The sequence below is a fragment of the Bos mutus genome, chromosome 29, assembly GCF_027580195.1.
Source record: "Bos mutus isolate GX-2022 chromosome 29, NWIPB_WYAK_1.1, whole genome shotgun sequence".
Lineage (NCBI taxonomy): Eukaryota > Metazoa > Chordata > Mammalia > Artiodactyla > Bovidae > Bos > Bos mutus.
Genome location: NC_091645.1, coordinates 29,122,267 through 29,140,722, shown reverse-complemented (window position 1 = coordinate 29,140,722; position 18,456 = coordinate 29,122,267). Strand labels below are relative to the sequence as shown.

General features: G+C 56.1%; 2 protein-coding genes across 9 annotated transcripts in view; one reads left to right on the top strand and one right to left on the bottom strand.

Annotated features, from left to right (window-relative positions):
- The window catches only part of ST3GAL4 (ST3 beta-galactoside alpha-2,3-sialyltransferase 4), a 111,974-nt gene that overhangs the window by 29,396 nt on the left and 64,122 nt on the right, over positions 1-18,456 (bottom strand). For 4 of the 7 annotated variants that reach the window (XM_070365162.1, XM_070365164.1, XM_070365163.1 and 1 more), the window contains one exon: positions 8,228-8,425. The exons of 1 other annotated variant lie outside the window; for it this stretch is intronic. In XM_070365162.1, coding sequence (XP_070221263.1) covers positions 8,228-8,425 — 198 coding nt within the window. The remainder of the gene's footprint in view (positions 1-8,227; positions 8,426-18,456) is intronic. 2 more of the 7 variants (XM_070365165.1, XM_070365167.1) reach the window with 1 other exon arrangement.
- The window catches only part of KIRREL3 (kirre like nephrin family adhesion molecule 3), a 603,489-nt gene that overhangs the window by 579,721 nt on the left and 5,312 nt on the right, over positions 1-18,456 (top strand). The window contains exons 8-15 of one of the 2 annotated variants that reach the window (XM_070365159.1): positions 167-315; positions 1,757-1,884; positions 3,207-3,333; positions 7,525-7,625; positions 10,810-11,008; positions 11,989-12,024; positions 15,605-15,712; positions 17,163-17,272. In XM_070365159.1, coding sequence (XP_070221260.1) covers positions 167-315; positions 1,757-1,884; positions 3,207-3,333; positions 7,525-7,625; positions 10,810-11,008; positions 11,989-12,024; positions 15,605-15,712; positions 17,163-17,272 — 958 coding nt within the window. The remainder of the gene's footprint in view (positions 1-166; positions 316-1,756; positions 1,885-3,206; positions 3,334-7,524; positions 7,626-10,809; positions 11,009-11,988; positions 12,025-15,604; positions 15,713-17,162; positions 17,273-18,456) is intronic. The other variant, XM_070365160.1, reaches the window with a different exon arrangement.

Here is an 18,456-nt window from a genome sequence, read left to right as displayed (position 1 = left end):
TCCCGAGCCCCAGAAGTAACCCCGCTGTGGAGGCTCCCCCAAGGGGCCCCTCGGGGGCCTACCCTCCCCTGCCCCTCGCCAGGCCTCATCTTCCAGCGGGTAGGACGCATCCTGCCCCCCTACCCCGGGCGGGAGGTCCGCACCAGCCCCTATGCCTGTGTTGCAGGTGGGCCAAGCGGGGCCAGATCATCAAGGAGGCCTCGGGGGAGGTGTACCGGACCACCGTGGACTACACGTACTTCTCAGAGCCCGTCTCCTGTGAGGTGACCAACGCCCTGGGCAGCACCAACATCAGCCGCACGGTCGACGTCTACTGTGAGTGGCTCGGGCCTTCCCTGGCTTATGGGCTCAGGCTGGTCTCCACTCTCAGCTGGAGGAACCATCGTGGGCTCATTGTACACAACATAAGAATGCCTCCCAAGCTCGGAATCCATGCCCTTTACAGAAAACGTCCCCATGTACTGTCTCGTGTTTATCTTGACCCTCATAATCTCCCAGGGAGGGGACCTCCCTGGCGTCCAGTGGTTAGGACTCTGCTTTCACTGCAGAGGGCGAAGGCTCCATCTCTGGTTGGGGAACTAAGATCCTATAAACCGTGCAGCATGGCAAAAAAAAAAAAAATCTTAAAAAAAAAAAAATCATCTAGGGAGGCTAGAATTCTTATTCCTAGCACCCAAATGAGGGGACGGAGGCCCGAAGTCACACAGCAAATGAGGAGCAGAATGAGGACCAAGATGGGTCAGCCTCCCATCAGGGGTGGCCCCTCCTTGCCACTGGCCAGGCAGGGACCCTCGAGGGAGCCAGCCCTCGGCTGTGTTCACCACGTTGACCATGTACAGATTCAGAAGCACTCTAACAAACTTTATTTCTGACCCCCTCACCCCCACCGGCCTCAGCAGGAAGCGCGATGACTCCCTGTTTGCATCAGGGGACTCTTGTGGGCCTCCTGACCCCGGTTTCACACCTGCTCCCTGAAGGCAGCTCTCTGCACACCCTCCTGTCACTGCCCCTGAAATCCCACTGCTGCACCTGCTCTGGGGACCCAGACTCCGTCTGCAGGGGCTTCTGGGTAGGGCGGGGGAGGGGCAGGGGGGACGAGCCTCCACTAACTGGATACGTGCGGGGAAAGGACCTGAAGGCCTCCGTGGGGAAAGGACCTGAAGGCCTCCCCTTCAGTGTTGAAAAGGAGGTGGGGCAGGGCCGGAATAGAGGATAATGGAGGGTGGGGTGACACCGTGCAAGAGGCCTGGTGTCCCCCACCGCTTATCTCCCAGCCCTGCAGTGGCCCTGCGGTGGCCCAGGAGCTGGGCTCGATGCACGGGGAACTTGGCTCCAGGTCACCTGCTGAGGCCTGAAGGAGGTGGGCAGTTGACTTGAAGGCAGACAGAGATTCTGGGGTGGGAGGCAGGCCCCTCCGTCCACACCCTGGAGCCAGGGTGGGGCTTCCTGGAATCAGGACAAAGGGAAGGGGATGGGAGAGCGCTGGGGGGCAAATCCAGGCAGAAATGGGGCCAGAGCAGCTTTTTCTGGGCCTGGAGCTGCCTACTTCCACGGTGGGCCCCAGGGAGGCTGGGCTGGAGGAGAGGGGCCCTCCTGCTTAGCTCCCAGGCCAGGCCCAGACAGGTAGAGGCCTGACCTGTAAGGGAATGGGCCAGCGTGGATGGACGGGGCAAGCACAGTGGGGGAGAGGAGGGGCGGACAGGAGTGTCCCACACCCCACCACCACAGCCCCGGCTCCCCCCTCCTCCCATGGCAGTTGGGCCCAGGATGACCACAGAGCCCCAGTCCCTGCTCGTAGACCTGGGCTCGGACGCCGTCTTCAGCTGCGCCTGGACAGGCAACCCATCCCTGACCATCGTCTGGATGAAGCGGGGCTCGGGCGTGGTGAGTCCACAGCTGGGATCACAGAGAGCCTGGCAGGGGTGGGGTGACCTCAGGCCCGGGGGGAAACTGCCTCCCGGGGCCCCTCTCACTCACACACTAGAGATGAGAGTCTCCGGTGTAAACTACAGGAAGAGGAGCCCCAGAAAGGAGAGAGGGAGCCCCAGGTACCCACACCTACCCCCCTTAGGCCTAAACACATTCAGCCAGTACAGTTTTGCCCTGTCGTGAACCTTATGAGAAAAGCAGGTGGTCACCAAGACGCTGGGGGTGAAAAGTCCCTAGAGAGGTTTTTCAGCTCTCCCCTAATAGTCATGACCTTCAGCTTTGCAGTTAAGCCTGGCCTTCTCCCTGCTTTTTCCTCTTTTAAAGTGTGTGTGTTCTTTAGAGGAGGAAATGGCAACCCACTCCAGTGTTCTTGCCTGGAAAACCCCATGGACAGGGGAGCCTGGTGGGTTACAGTCCATGGAGTCGCAAGAGCCAGACATGACTGAGCGACTCAAGTACCAAGAGTTTCAGACCTCCCTCCTCCCAGGAGGACAGGGAGAGCCTCAGGCAGGGAAGCCGGGAGGAAAGTGGCCTCCGTGTCCCCTACTGCCTGCTGGACACTACACTGTCCTCCGAGTGTCACTGCTCCATTATAGGGATAAGGAAAGGGCCTCAGAGAAGAGAACTAGGGCCCAAAGCCACACGAGCAGGCACCTCAGAAGCCGGGATCTCAACTCAGACGTTGAATGCCAAAGCCTATTTCCTTCTCATCCCTCCAAAAGTCAGTGTTAGTCTCTCAGTCGTGTCCAACTCTTTGTGACCCCACGGACTGTAGCCCTGCCAGGTTCCTCTGCCCGTGGGATTGGGCAGGAAGACTGGAGTGGGTTGCCATTTTCTCCTCCAGGGGAGCTTCCCGACTCAGGGATCAAACCCAGGTTTCCTGTATTGCAGGCGGATTCTTTACCGCCTGAGCCACCAGGGAAGCCCCAAACCTCATCCCAAAGGGACACTGAAATGACTCAGGACAGACAGATCCAGGACCCTCACAGAAGCTCAGCTTCAGGATAGTCCTTCTCTCTCACTCCAGCCTACCCCCTGAACCCACCGCTTAGGGCTGCAGCGTCTTCAACTTCACAGGGTCCTCTGTGCTGGGGCTCCCCCCTTAGGATGGTCCGCCTGGCGCGCTGTGTAATAAGACATTCTGCCCCCTACCCTACCCTGGGGTTGTTCACTGAGATGCTGCAGATCTAGCCCCACACCCCGCCTCTCAGCCCTTCTGGTTCAGAGACAGAGCCCAGCCCCTACTCTCGGTGTCTGACCCTCTCCACATCTCCCAGGTCCTGAGCAATGAGAAGACCCTGACGCTCAAAGCTGTTCGCCAAGAGGACGCAGGGAAATACGTGTGCCGAGCCGTGGTGCCCCGGGTGGGGGCTGGGGAGCGAGAGGTGACCCTGACTGTCAATGGTAAGACCCCACTCATGCCAGGGAGCGGGTGGGGGGCCAAGAGGGTCCCCGGCATTGCTCCGAGGGGTTGGTTTCTGCTCTGGGTCTATAGTGTTCCATCCACCTCTTCACGTCCACGTCAGAGCCCAGCCCTGACGTGAGGAGGGACCCGGGTGGTTTCCTGGTCACCTCCCTCCTGTGTGCTGCTTCCACAAGATCTCAGCCCTAAGAGTGACGGCTGATGGATTTTTTCCTGACCAGGTAAAAAGGTGAGAGGATCACTGGGCAGCCAACATAGATCCCACATCCATCCTTTGACCTTGACCTTGGCCCTGGCGGGGAATTTTAGAGGGCATCTCTGTGACTCCTGGTCTACCTCTTCCCTTTGCGTTAGAACCGGTCAACCGGGAAGACCCACCACCATCCCCACAGGGCCAAGTTCAAGGGGTCCCCTGAGGGCAGGGAACTGGTCTTATTGTATATAATAAGGTCACAGCATAGCAGGAGAGAACAGTGTGAGTTGCCAGAGAGCTGTCATGTGAGATGTTGAGGGCACAAGGCCTGGATCTCGGGATGTAGACGGTCACAGAGAAGCGGGAACCTAGCTCAGGTCACACCCAAGGAGGCTGGAGCGGCAGCACAGGGGTTCCGTGTTCCTGCCGTCCTGTGCGCTCGGCAGCCAGCTCGGCTGGTCTGAGGGGGTGAGGACGCTAAGGGCACCCCGACCCCACGTTTCCAGTCAACTTCCCTCTGCTGGGTTTCATTTCGGGTGAGCCCCGGCAAGAACCAAACCACCGACCCAACTCTGTAGGGCTGCTGCAGACCAGGGCCCAGGCGAGGGGCTGAGCCAAGACCCCGAAGTCAGCCCGAGTGGCTTCATCTCGACCCAGGAAGCTGCCCACTGACAGCGTCATCTGGCCTCCCCTTGCTAGAGACCGAAACCAGCTTGGCACGTCCTCACCGCACCCCGCCCCCGCCCTGTCCACTGCTGGCCCCATTAGCCAGCCTGCTCCATCTCTTTCTTCTCCCTCCCCCCCACCCCCAGAGGGAGGGTGAATCCACTCAGACCCCAGAACTGTCTGTCCCGGGCAGAACCCGGTCTCGGGAGCCTTCCTGCCTTTCCTACGTGTCCCCAGGATGCCACCAATAAATTGGTGCTGCAGGGCTAAAAATAACAGCATCTGATCGTGCCTCCGTATATCCATGGCAACACGGGCTGCAGCCTTTTCCTGCCGGCACCAGGCCCTGGTGAAATCAGTGGCCTCCCCACTGCCCCGTCTGGGAGGGCACAGGGAGTCGTGCTGACCCGTGACCGCGGCCAGCTCTGCTCCGACGGCCCTGTGACCAGTCCGGCTGGGGCCCTTCAGACTCACATGTGGCCCCACAAGCCTGAAGCTTTTCAAGGAGCATCCTCGTGTCTGGGAGAAGCACGGTCAATAGAGGAGGGACTGAAATGTGTGTCACTTCAGGCTTTCAAGCACTTTCCAATGGGCGTCAAAGCGGTTTCTCGAGGCGGGAACACACACCTCAGAGGACACTCGTCTTGGATGGGACACCCCAGCCTGGGCCCTGGAGTCTCCAGAGTGTGATCTGTACCCTCCGGTGTACTTCGCTCCAACCCCCTCCTCTGCCTCCAATCCTTTGGCACAGGCTCCCCTTGGCCGCCAGGAAGGGAAACACCCAAGAGACCAAAGTGAAGCAAGGAGGCAGGGGGATGAACGGACTGGCCCGCAGAGAGGACCCTGCCAGCCCACACTGGAGTAGACTTGGGAATGAACTTATCTGTACTTGTGTCTGGAGAACAGGCGGAGGGATGGTGAAGACCTTTGGGCAGGGCCTGGACCCAAGGGCCCCACACTACCGACAAACCCCAAATGAGATGAGGTTCTCGTCCAAACGCACCCAGGCCGGGGGATTACTGCTGGCTGTCGCCCTTTGGGGAATAAACTTGCCTAGATCTCGACTGATTGGGCTCAAACCTGGGATTTGCAGAAACGGGATGGAAAGCATACCACTGCTGCATTCTGATTCCCCTAACCCTGTCTGCCCTCACCCAGATTTCTATTCTCGTATAAGGAGCCCTTATATGTGTATGTATTTTGTTGTTGTTCAGTTGCTCAGTCATGTCTGACTCTTTGCAACCCCATGGACTGAAGCAGCCAGGCTTCCCTGTCCTTCACCATCTCCTGGTGTTTGTTCAAACTCGTGTCCTTTGAGTCAGTGATGCCATCCAACCATCTCATCCTCTGTCACCTCCTTCTCCTCCTGCCCTCAATCTTTCCCAGCATCAGGGTCTTCCCTGGTCACTTTTAGAACAGCTGAGACACCCCACCCCACCCCCACCAGGGAAATCCTAGTTCCTGGGAAGTGAAGGCAAAGAGGTTTTATGGGATCATCACTTTCCGCCCAGCAGCACGCCTGCCTTTCAAAAGCCAAAGGCTTCTTGGAGCTAAGGGATCTAATAGAGAAACCCCTGAGGGTAGGAGCCCTTATCATGAGGGTCCCCCCCACACCCAGCACCAAGCCATTTCCCAGCCTAAACGCAATAGGAGTCACCTCGGCGATTCCCACGACGTTTCTCCCCTTGGCTGAGAGCTACTCGTGGAGATGCAAATCTGCTTTAATTCAGGTGGCTAATATACAGCAAATACGTTTGCAGCAATTTTTGTTTTGTTCCCATCATAAATCTGCCCGTCCTCCAGGTCCCTTGCTTTAGTTCTCTTTCCTGCCTCCTAAGCCCCAAACTTTACCCCAGGGATTGAGAAGAGGGCACAAGGGTTTCTGCCCCCTCACCCTTCGCCTCAGCCACCCAGCCCAGCCAGGAGCCCGAGTCTCCTCCCTCCCAGTCTCATTCCCAGATGGGCATAATGAAGGAACGACTTGGGTTAACAAACAGGCAGAAATGGACAGGAAGCACTGCCAGATTCCTGGTGGATCTTCCAGGCTGTCTGATGCGGTAAATGAGCCAAGTGTCCCCGGGGACATCCATGATCATGACCCGTACACCCATGCACACCTGGGCCGGATTTGATAACGTTGAGGTCAGCTTTGGAGCCATGGTCCCACCTGGGCTGGCTGGTATGTACATGGAGGCAGACAAGATGATGAACTAAGGGATCTCCTGAGACACCTGTGAGATGAAGGCTGTGAGCGTATCCAGCCCAGTCCATCTATGTGGGGTGATTCCCCACTTGGGGGAGGAAGACCTTTTATTTCCCTTCCTGCCTGGTTTGCCTGGCCGGAAAGGACACTGATTTGTTAGGCAAGCGCGCCCTCTACTGGAGATATGAGGGAATGGTTTGAAATCCAAAAGCTGACTAAGACAGAGATGACTTTAGTTTGCCAACAAAGGTCATAGTCAAAGCTATGGTTTTTCCAGTAGTCGTATATGGATTTGAAAGTTGGACTATAAAGAAAGCTGAGCGCCAAAGAATTGATGCTTTTGAACTGTGGTGTTGGAAAAGACTCTTGAGAGTTCTTTGGACTGCAAGGAGATCCAGCCAGTCCACCCTAAAGGAAATCAATCCTGAATATTCATTGGAAGGACTGATACTGAAGCTGAAACTCCAATATTTTGGCCACCTGATGCGAAGAACTGACTCATCTGAAAAGACCCTGATGCTGAGAAAGATTGAAGGTGGGAGGAGAAGGGGACGACAGAGGATGAGATGGTTGGATGGCATCACCGACTCAATGGACATGAGTTTGAGTAAGCTCCAGGAGTTGGTGATGGACAGGGAGACCTGGTGTGCTGCAGTCCATGGGATCACAAAGAGTCGGACATGACTGAGTGACTAAACTGAACTGACTTTAGCTAGGGGAGGTGACATTTCCTTCCTTCCTTCCTGACACCTCCCCCACTCCCTTCTCAGGTTTGCCGCCTCCTTTTTAAAGCTCTCCCCGCCTGCCAGGTAGATTTCTCTCGCCTGTGGCCTGTGAGGTCCGTTAGCACTTTGCCCGGTGTCAACCTCATCTCCTTCTATCACCACCACCATCTTCTATTACAGCTCTTCATGTCTCTGGGAATCCTGATTTAGAGGCATTCGCTCACTCATCTTCTCCTGAAAGGTTTATGACTGACGCCTCCTTTATCTCTGAAGCCCCTGCTACATGTTTGCTGAATGGATATATAAACTTCTGAACTTGCTGCGAGGGGTCCAGCCGGGGGCCCGCCCCTCCCGATTCTCTGATATGATGCTGTCTCCCCAACAGGACCCCCCATCATCTCCAGCACCCAAACCCAGCATGCCCTGCATGGGGAGAAGGGCCAGATCAAGTGCTTCATCCGGAGCACGCCACCTCCCGACCGCATCGTGAGTGCCTGGGGGTGGGCTTGGTAGGGGGGCGGTGAGCAAGGGGGACAGCCACCCCCCCACACACACACTGAACAGTCTGGTGGGTTATCTCTGCCTGCAGCTACTCAGCCATCTGGCTGGTCAGTCTCACCTCTGCTCTCCCTTTCTTATTGGGAAAAACTTCCTTGGGAAAGCATCAGGAAGACAAAAGTCACAGGCAATTTCTTTTCTCAGGGTGCGGTGTGCTGCTCGCCCATGGGTGTGTTTAACTCTGCTCTGCCTCTCAGCTGTGCCTCTGACCACATTCTACATCCTGTGGGCAGAGGGGAAAGAGGGCAGCAGAAGAAAAAGATAAACCATCTCTTCCCTTTCCTGGGTTCAAGGCCAGTCGTTAGCAAAGTCATAAACAGGAAGCAGTTATAGTCAGCAGACCCCTCTCTGCACCTCCGGAGGCCTCCTCTGCTTGGCTGTCCATGGAGGACGCTGCCCCATTTATCAAGTTTTCCCTGCAAAAGCATCACTCCATTCTCCCTGTCCCCTTCCTCCAAACCCTGCTCCCCACAGGGCAGTGCGGCTGAGGCAGCCCAATTAGCTCACTCCTGGCCCCCCTGGGTATTTACCTTTGTAAAAGGGGGGGTCTTCCAGCCAAGTTCAGCTGAAACTAGCGGGAGCTGGGGCAGAAGAAAAAGAGAGGCAAGCCCCAGGGCCTGGGTGGTCCTGCCGGAAGACTCAAGTTCACAGGGCAGCTTTACCTTTTCCAGGGACGGCGGTGCCAGAGTGGCGGTCAGGGGCACATGCCCGACAAGTAAGGTGCCCTCCTGTAGATGAAGACATTACAGTTACACCCTTCCTCAGGGGCTGAGCTCATTCACTGTGTGAGTCACACAAAAATGGCAAGAGTTCACAGATAGGACTAATACCTGTGTTTCTCTGTTCCTTTCGCTCTTTTAATGGTTTTTAAAATGTAAGTGTAATTATATTTCATTGTCAATGGAACATTATCAACACTGTCCCATCGTGGATAATATCCAGTCCACCCCGAGCATGTTCACACAGTCTTTGTCTTCTTGGAGATGGGACTCGAGGCCAGGGGTTCTCAACTGGCAGAGTTCTGCCCCCGGGGAGCATTTGGTGACAGTATCGGATGCAGTTAAACACCCCCACAGAGCCCAGGGCACCCCCAGGAGCGACCTGGAAGTGGCTCGGGGCGCATCCACCCCACCCTCTAGCACTCATTCTGTTGCCGAACACTGCAACAAGAGGGGTGGGGTACCGTGTACCTGAAATGGGTCTGAGAATCAGTAACATCACCATCCTAAACCGAGCTAGACGAAGATTCTCTCAGAGCACAGCCTTTGTACAGAGTAACAAAACCAGACTCAGTCAGCCTGGGGCTGGTCTTCACCACCTGTCAGGGGCATCATCTGAAGGAGGAGCTCCCATTGCTACCCCAGGGCCCCCTGCTCACCCAGGGAAAATGTTCCGACCCAGAGCCGCATAGGGACCCTTGTCGATGGAAACACCCTTTGAGGTGGCCCAGCCTCTAAGCCTGCGTGTGTGTGTGTGGGCACGCGCACGTGCTGTCTGTGGGGTGGTGGGTGTATCAGTGTTGTGATGTGTGTGTGGGGGGCTGCGTGTATCCGTGTTGTGATGTGTGTGTGTGTAGGGGGGTGTGTATCCGTGTTGTGATGTGTGTGTGGGGGTGTGTGTGTATCCATGTTGTGATGTGTATGTGTGTGGAGGGGTGTATCTGTGTTGTGATGTGTGTGTGGGGGTGTGTGTGTATCCGTGTTGTGATGTGTGTGTGTGGTATGTGTATCCGTGTTGTGATGTGTGTGTGGGGGTGTGTGTGTATCCGTGTTGTGATGTGTGTGTGGGGTGTATCCGTGTTGTGATGTGTGGGAATGTGTATCCGTGTTGTGATGTGTGTGTGGGGGGTGTGTGTGTATCCGTGTTGTGATGTGTGTGTGTGTGGGGTGTGTATCCATGTTGTGATGTGTGTGGAGGGGTGTGTGTGTATCCGTGTTGTGATGTGTGTGTGTGGGGGTGTATCCGTGTTCTGATGTGTGTGTGGAGGTGTGTGTATCCGTGTTGTGATGTGTATGTGTGGAGGTGTGTGTATCCGTGTTGTGATGTGTGTGTGTATGTGTATCTGTGTGTGATGTGTGTGGGGGTGTGTATCCGTGTTGTGATGTGTGTGTGGGGGTGTGTGTGTATCCGTGTTGTGATGTGTGTGTGTGTGGTATGTGTATCCGTGTTGTGATGTGTGTGTGGGGGTGTGTGTGTATCCATGTTGTGATGTGTGTGGGGGTGTGTGTATATCCGTGTTGTGATGTGTATGTGTGGAGGGTGTGTAACGTGTTGTGATGTGTGTGTGTGGTATGTGTATCCATGTTGTGATGTGTGTGTGGGGGTGTGTGTGTATCCATGTTGTGATGTGTGTGTGGGTGTGTGTGTGTATCCGTGTTGTGATGTGTGTGTGTGTGTGTGTGTATCCGTGTTGTGATGGTATGTGTATCCGTGTTGTGATGTGTGTGTGTGTGGTATGTGTATCCATGTTCTGATGTGTGTGTGGAGGTGTGTGTGTATCCGTGTTGTGATGTGTGTGGGGCTGTGTGTGTATCCGTGTTGTGATGTGTGTGTGTGTGTATCCGTGTTGTGATGTGTGTGTGGTATGTGTATCCGTGTTGTGATGTGTGTGTGTGTGAGGGGGTGTATCCGTGTTCTGATGTGTGTGTGTGTGGGGTGTGTATCCGTGTTGTGATGTGTGTGTGGGGGTGTGTATCCGTGTTGTGATGCGTGTGTGTGGGGTGTGTGTATCCGTGTGTGTGTGGGTGTGTATCCATGTTGTGAGGGGTGTGTATGTGTGATGGGTGTGTATATGTATCCGTTGTGTGTGTGTGTGTGTCCGTGTTGTGATGCGTGTGTGTGGGGTGTGTATCCATGTTGTGATGTGTGTGGGGGTGTGTATGTGTATCCGTGTTACGATGTGTATGTGTGTGTCTGTGTGTATGGTGGTGGGTGTATCCATGTTATGATGTGTGTGCATGCTGTGCTGTGTGCACACGTGTTGTTATGTGTGCTGTGTGGCAGTGATCACGACTGTGGACCTGGCCGTGTCCACCCGGGGGTGGGGAGGCCGCCTTGTGGTCCTGGGGGGTGGTCCTGGGGGGTGACCTCCTGATTCTGTGCACTCGGGCAGGCCTGGTCCTGGAAGGAGAATGTGCTGGAATCGGGCACATCGGGCCGCTACACGGTGGAGACGGTCAGCACAGAGGAGGGCGTCATCTCCACGCTGACCATCAGCAACATCGTGAGGGCGGACTTCCAGACCATCTACAACTGCACCGCCTGGAACAGCTTTGGCTCCGACACGGAGATCATCCGGCTTAAGGAGCAAGGTGGGGTGGCCAGGACTGCCAGGTCCATGGGCTGCGGCCGCTCCCTGCGAGGGCAGGGCCCCAGGCGAGGTCCTCCAGGGTCCTGGGGGCACAGAGCTGCCTCCAGGGTGCCCCTGCTAAGCTGAGGGGTGACCCTTGCACTGTCCAGTCCCTGGTGTGCAGGGGGCCGGGCTCAGCCATCTGCGGTTCCCTGGGGGACACAGGAGACACATGGACCACTGTGCTGGGAAGGAGATGCCAGAGGGCAGTGCGCAGGCTCGGAGGAGGGAGCCTCAGAAGGGCGTGGAGGGGATTCCAGAGAAGCTGGGCAGGCAGTCTGCCAGCGGCGCTCCGGGTCCTGAGGTTGGCTGCAGGTCTCGCCCCTTTTCCAGGGGCTTAGTCCAGGGCAGACAGGACGGTCCAGGGGGCCTGGGCCCTGGCAGCCTCTGACCCCTCCCAGATGAAGGCCCACCCACAGGCTGCCATGCCTTGGAAGAGATTCTGGGCTGAGCAGGGGGCCTCAGGGCTACCCTGTGGATCCCACACTGCTCCCAACACCGCCTCCCTGATAGATGCTGCTTTGCATAATGCTTTGCCCACATAATTTGCATAATATCATCCACACATCATCCCAACCCTCCCGGTCCCCTGTGGCTTACCCTCCGTGTCTTCCCCTCAGTGCCCCCCACTCCTGTGCCCCCCCTTAGTGTCCGCACCCCTACCTCCTCAGAATCACCACCCCCCCCCCGCCGCCGCCACCCCACGTCTCTCTCTCTCTCTCTAGCCCCATTCCCCTGGAGCCTTTAAGTCAATCTGAGCCAACTCCAAGTTCAGGTTGGCTAGTCCAGATCTGTGGGGTGTCCCAGAGCCATGACAGGAGAGGGCACCCCCACCCCCACCCCTCTGACCCTCCAGATGGCTGCCCCCACCCCCACCCCCAGTCCCGTCCCACCCTGGCCAGCCAGGCCCTGGCTGTGGACGCTTGCTTTATTTCCAAACAGGTTCGGAAATGAAGTCGGGAGCCGGGCTGGAAGCAGGTACGAAGGAGACATGAGACTCCCGGGATGGGAAGGGACCGCTGGGCTAGCGGGGGAGGGAGCCCAAAGCGGGGGTAGGGAGGCCGGGGCAGGCCGCTAACTTCTCTGCCCTCCCCCCATCTTGAGGGTTTAGTGCACTCAGAGCATCAGGGCGAGGTGCCCAGGCAGGGTGGGTCTAGGGACCCCCGAGACCTGTCTCCTCTGTGGCTGCGCCCGCAGGCTCCCTGCATTCCACACACCAGCTCCTGCTCCTCCCTGTCCTCCCTCCCGTTCGTCCTCTTTGGAAGCCCTGGCTCCTCCCCTCTGGGGTCAGCTCCTCCCCTCTGGAGTCAGCAGCTGGCCTGCCCAACACCTCCCGCTTCTCACCATCACCACCAGCTTGACCATCGCTTCCAGGACACCAGGGCTGCCCCACCCTGCTGTGACCCGCACAATCCATATTAACCCCACGCTTTCCAATGGCTGGCTCCTAACGCCACTCCTGCATTCCCCGTGGAACTGTCATCTCACCACCAGGCTGCTGGGCACTGCTTCCCTCCCCAGGGACTCGGCAGCCAAGGGGTCACCAGGCTTCCTGGGTTGAGTTGCTCTGTCTTGGGACCTCCTCAAGAGGAGAAGCCCCCACTCCCAGGGGGAAACCCAGAGAAGAGAATCAGGACTTTGCAAGCCAGACCCCACAGTGTTGACAAAGGCCCTGATGAAGATGTGGGATGCTCTGCCCTGGTTCTCCCACCACACTGGCCCAGAAGGAGCTAGGACTAGTCAGTTCCTCCCACAAGCTCCTGGTGGGGCCCACGCACACCCTCCCCTCTGGGCAGACAGCCACTTTAAGAGCATCAGTCCCTACACAGACCACTCAAGGAGGCAACACAGACTCCTGTGTTCCCCCTGTCTCCACCTCTCCTGGGTCTGCACACTCCTCTGAGCTCCCTGACACCTTCCTTGGTGGCTGAGACTCCTAGGGTGGAGAGAAGACTCAGTCCCTCTCCAGGGACATCCCAGAGAGCCCTGTCTAGAGAGGGACACCCTGTACAGGTGACCCAGCAAGGAGTTTCGCACAGGCCTTTATGGAGGGAATGCCACCCTTGAGTGCCCCGCCACACGGGACCCTCTCCCTCTGCTCCGTCCCCCCGATTAAGACAGTTCTCCAGATAAGATGGTCACACACCCATGCCCCACCCAGCTGTTAATGACTTAAGGAAATGTGGCCTCAAGGACACCAGACGCAGAGACCACCCTAGATACCACTTCCTTATTCTTGGATTTCACGGTCATTGAGGCCCAGGCAGGTTAAGGAACCTTCCACCTTCATCCTTTGCTCTGGGCTCAGCTGAAACAAGACCAGAGTTTTCCAAGGACTCCTAGACTTCCTAGGAGTCTAGGAGAAACTTAAGTCCAACCCAAATTCATCAAATTCAAAAGCATTGCACCAACGAACTTCCAAAGCAGTTTTCCTTCCTGCGAGAAATTGAAACCTGAGACGGAACCATCTCACTGGCAGAACCAGCTCATGGGGCTGGCTGAGGTCAAGTCCGTTGTCTCGCCCCTGACTCTTGAGACCAGGCCAACACCTCCCGTTTGTTGTCCCCTGGTGCCCCTACAGGGGCCTCAGCCACCACTAGGCAGGTGATTCATGGACCTGTGTGCAAGTCCTGGGCTAGAAGGGAAATCCCACAGTGACAGCCGACACTGCCCACCACCGCGGCACCCGCTCCTTTGGGAGAGGGACCCTCCCTCTCCCGCCAGCCTCTCTAGGGGCTGCGGTCTGCCAGGTTCCTCCTCTTTTCTTCTCTTTAAAGAAAACAACAGTGCGAGACGAGAGGCCAACCCCCGTTGAAGACAGACACCTGGAGTCCCAGTCATCTACCCTGAGAACATCATCTACCCTTGAGAGCAGTGGGAGAGGACCTCAAAAGTCCTCTAAAAGGGACTTTGCTCTCGTTGCATCTGCTGTGGTCCTCCTTCCCACACAGACACGGGGGCAAAGGCTTGGATAGTTTCGGGTACCAGCTTGTGCCAGCCTTTACCTGCCTGCATTCATCTGTATGAATCCCAAGGGCTTCCCCTGGTGGCTCAGTGGTAAAGAAGCCCCCTGCAATTCAGGAGATGTGGGTTCGATCCCTGGGTCGGGAAGATCCCCTGGAGGAGGAAATGGCAACCCACTCCAGTCTTCTTGCCTGGAGAATCCCATGGACAGAAGAGCCTGGCAGACTACAGTCCATAGGGTGGCAGAGTCGGATGTGACTTAGCGACTAAACAATGACAACAAAAACCCCAGCCCTCCCCCACCCTCAAGGCAGGCGCTGTTACCATCCCAGTTTACAGATGAGAAAGGAGAGGTAAAGTTGGTTGGTCTGGGCCGTACAAAGGCTGTGAGAGTGGAAGATGCCATGTGACGCAGTGTGCGGAGCTGGGCAGGACGAGGAGGGTGGTTAAGAGGAGACCCGGGTTTGCACTGGTTCTACTGCATCTGCGTGTCCTTAACCAAGTCACTTGACTTCTCTGGGCCTCCGGGTGTCCATCTGTAAATAGGAGGCTTGGACTCTGTGAGCCCTAAGCTGTCCCTCTCCCTGCATTCCTTAGTTTATCCCCCCATGGACACTTCAGGGCCCCACATCTTATGCTCAGACCCCCTCTGCCACCACAGAAAGGTCTGGACCGTCTGGAAGAGTGACCCCGCCACCCTAACGTCACCCTCCCCCCTCCCTACCCATCTCTACTGGAGGAGGGCGTGAGACAGACTCCAGGAACTCGGCAGGAAGTGGAGCCCTGCCTGGCTGGCATTCCGGGCATCTCTCTGGCAGGGTGGGGTGTCAGGATTCCTGCCTGGGAGACTGGCAGGACTGGGCCTCTCTCCTTAAAGAGGTGGGGGGAGGGAAATCCCTGGTTGTCCAGTGGTTAGGACTCTGCAGAGGGCATAGGTTCAATCCCTGGTTGGGGGACTAAGATCCCTGTATGCTGCACAGCATGACCAAAAAAATTGGAAAAAAAAAAAAAGATTTTTTTTTTTTTCCCCAAAAAGAGGTGGGCGGGGAACTGTGATCCTGCCCTCCGGCCTCTAAGACTTGCCTGTGGCACCTTCCACCTGCGATGCCCAGGCCCTCAAACTACCTCAGACCTGAAAAGTCTCTGAAAGCTGGTTGTCCATGTCCACCCCCAGCCCCGGGAAAGAGAAGAGAAGGAAAATCAGAGCGAACAAAAGCAGCAGCAGTGACCATCTGCCAAAGAAAAGCCAGGGACTTAGACTCTCCCGGTTTACCCCTGTGGAGCGCTCAGCTGCACCCAGGCTCGCCTCTCATCTCCACGCTCCCCTCCCCTCCCATGTCTGCTTGCTTCGTCTCCCCCTCATCACCACTCCCCATCTTTCTCAGTCCCCCTGCCCCCTCCACGTGACCCCTGTCCCTGCCCGAGCTGACCCCCGTGGCCTCTGCCGGAGCCTGCCCAGGCCCCCGCGGCCTTTCCCAAGTGTGCCTGTGCCCAGAGCTGGGCAGGGGCTGAGCCCAAGGAGCTGGGTGGGGTCCCCCAGGGGAGAGCTGTCTGTCCTGGCTTCCCCGTCAGCCCGCCTGCTTCTCTCCCACAGAGGCTGTACCGATGGCGGTCATCATCGGGGTGGCCGTCGGAGCTGGCGTGGCCTTCCTCGTCCTTCTGGCAACCATTGTGGCCTTCTGCTGCGCCCGCTCCCAGAGAAGTACGGGAGGGAGACCCGGGAGCTCGGGGAGGGGGACAGAGGAAAAGGCAGGGCTTAGGCTGCCCCGAGAGCAAGTAAGCGGGAGCAACAGGGGCCCCGCCAGTGCTGTGAGCTTCAGGGCCAGGGCCGGGTCTCACGTGTATCTTCCCATGTGCGGTGCTTTGCCCCGCATCCGGGACACAGTGGGCACTCGACTGATGCTGGGCTGGACAGAAGTGGACGTCCTCCCTCAGGGCCATCAGCTGGCACCTTGGATCAAACACACACCACACTCCCTGTGCTTTGAGAACTGTACTGAAATCCCTCGGCGGGGGCAGGGAAGGGGAGAATCCTTGCCCTCCAAGATCTGCTAGTCCAACCAGAAAAGCAGGTCACCCACACACGAAAATAAACAACAAAAGCATTCAGGGAATTGCTTCGTGTGGATTCTTAAAAGGCCTTTAGTCATTAGGCATAAAACTCGGGTGTTGATGCCCTCTTGAATCGTGTGCGCCTGGACTCTCCATCCTGAGCGTAGCTCTGAAATTCTGTGTGCTAGACAGACACGTGGAAGGGTAGGTGGGACGGCGGAGCCGTGGGAACAATAGAGATACAGTCTTGCAGCCCCACCTCTTCTACCCCGTGACCTCCGGGCAAGCCACAGCTACTCCAGGCCTCTGTTCCCTCCTGTGTGACAGCAAGGGGTCAGCTGAAGTGACTTTCAGGGTCCCACCCAGCACTAACATTCTATGGGCATAAGGCACCAAGTGAATCAACAGAGGAAGCCTGCGCGCTCCTCCACTTGGCAGCCTTCACGTGTTGGAAAAAGGCTGCCTGTGTCCTCCCCTCCAAGCCGAGCAGCCTTGCTCTCTTGAGGGCTCCCAAGGATGCAGTGTCAGGCCCGCCCTTCCCACCCACTCAATGGACTTCATAGGGAAGTGTATTTTAGCAGCAATTTCCCAGCAGAGCTCTCCAGGTATCAATGGGCTTCCTCCTCTAGAAGCCAGTAAGCTTTCCATCACAAAAGCTGGACCACACTAGCACAGGGGTGTTTCCACTTCGGACGGGAGCTGGACCAGAGGATCTCCAGGTCCTTTCCAAGAATCGGAGGTGTGATTCTCTGAACAGAGAGACCAGAGCCGGGTAGGGCAGGTCAGAGAAGACTTCTAGAAGGAGGTGAGAATTTAGTAGGATGACCAGTGGCCATGGGAGCAGCAGTGAAAGGCTGAGAAACATGCAACCAGGAGCCCTTAGAGGAAGCACTCTGAGGCCCCTACAGCAGCCCACAGCACATCCGGACAGGTGTTCTATTACTGGGGTGGGAGTGGGAGGGGCGGAGGGGGAATTCATGAAACTGCTGAGTTCAGGGGCTAGAGAGTAAATCCAAGGGGAGCAGGGAGCTTGACAACTCAGGCCCTGAAGTCTGAGGTAACAACTGTCTGTTGTCTATGCTTTCTTATTTTATGTCCAGATCTCAAAGGTGTTGTGTCCGCCAAGAATGACATCCGGGTGGAGATTGTCCACAAGGAGCCCACCTCGGGCCGGGAGGCTGAGGAACACCCCACCATCAAGCAGCTGATGGTGAGAATGTCATCGTATCCCTGCCCCACCCAGACCTCTGTGCCCTGAAGGCCCCAGAACCAGAGGCTTCCTGATGCTCTAGATGCTCCTGAGAACAAAGCATCAGCCAAGATGTGCTTCTCCGCCTCCCCCAGGCCCCCCACCTCAGTTATTAGGCCAGGCATCCTCAGGCAGACCTAGGAGGCACCATGGGTTGGGTTCCAGACCACCACGATAAAGCGAGTCGCATGCTTTTTTTTTTTTTTTTTTGGTTTCCCAGTACATACCAAAGTTACATTTACACTATACAGTTAGTTAACTGCACAGTAGCATTGTGTCTTTTAAAGTGTACATACCTTAATTTAAAAGTACTTTATTGCTAAAAAATGCTAACCATCATCTGAGCCTTCAGTGAGTAAGAACATCATCAAAGATCGACTGATCACAGATCCCCATAACAAAGATTATACTAATGACAAGGTCTGGGGACTTCCCTGGAGGTCCAGTGGTTAAGACTCCTGGTTCCCATTGAAAGGGGAGCGGGTTCAATCCCTGGTTGATGAACTGAGATCCCACATGCTGCACAGCCCAGCCAAAAAAAAAAAAAGGTTTGAATTGTCATGAGAATTATCAAAACATGACACAGAGACATGAAGCGAGCAGCAAACACGTTTGGGAAAATAATGCCAATAGACTTGCCCAACACAGGGTTGACACAAACCTTGGATTTATTAAAAAAAAAAAAAAAATTTGCAAAGTGCAATAAAACCAAGTATGCTTGTATTCTCAGTCAACAAAGGTGTATAGTGTGTCTACTGTATCATGTTTGGAGCTCTCAGAGACCCAAAGACAGCTAACACGCATTTCCAGCTTTCAGAACCCAGCTGTCCAGTAAGCAGAGAACACCTGCATTGTTGTCGTTGTTTGGTCCCTAAGTCACGTCCAACTCTTTGTGACCCCATGGACTGCAGCACACCAGGCTCCTGTGTCTCCCAGCGTTTGCTCAGATTCATGTTCATTGAATCAGTGATGCCATCTAACCATCTCATCCTCTACTGCCTCTTCTCCTCCTGCCTTCAGTCTTTCCCAGCATCAGGGTCTTTTCAAATGAGTCGGCTCTTTGCATCAGGTGGCCAAAGTATTGGAGCTTCAGCTTCAGCATCAGTCCTTCCAGTGGATATTCAAGGTTGATTTCCTCTAGGATT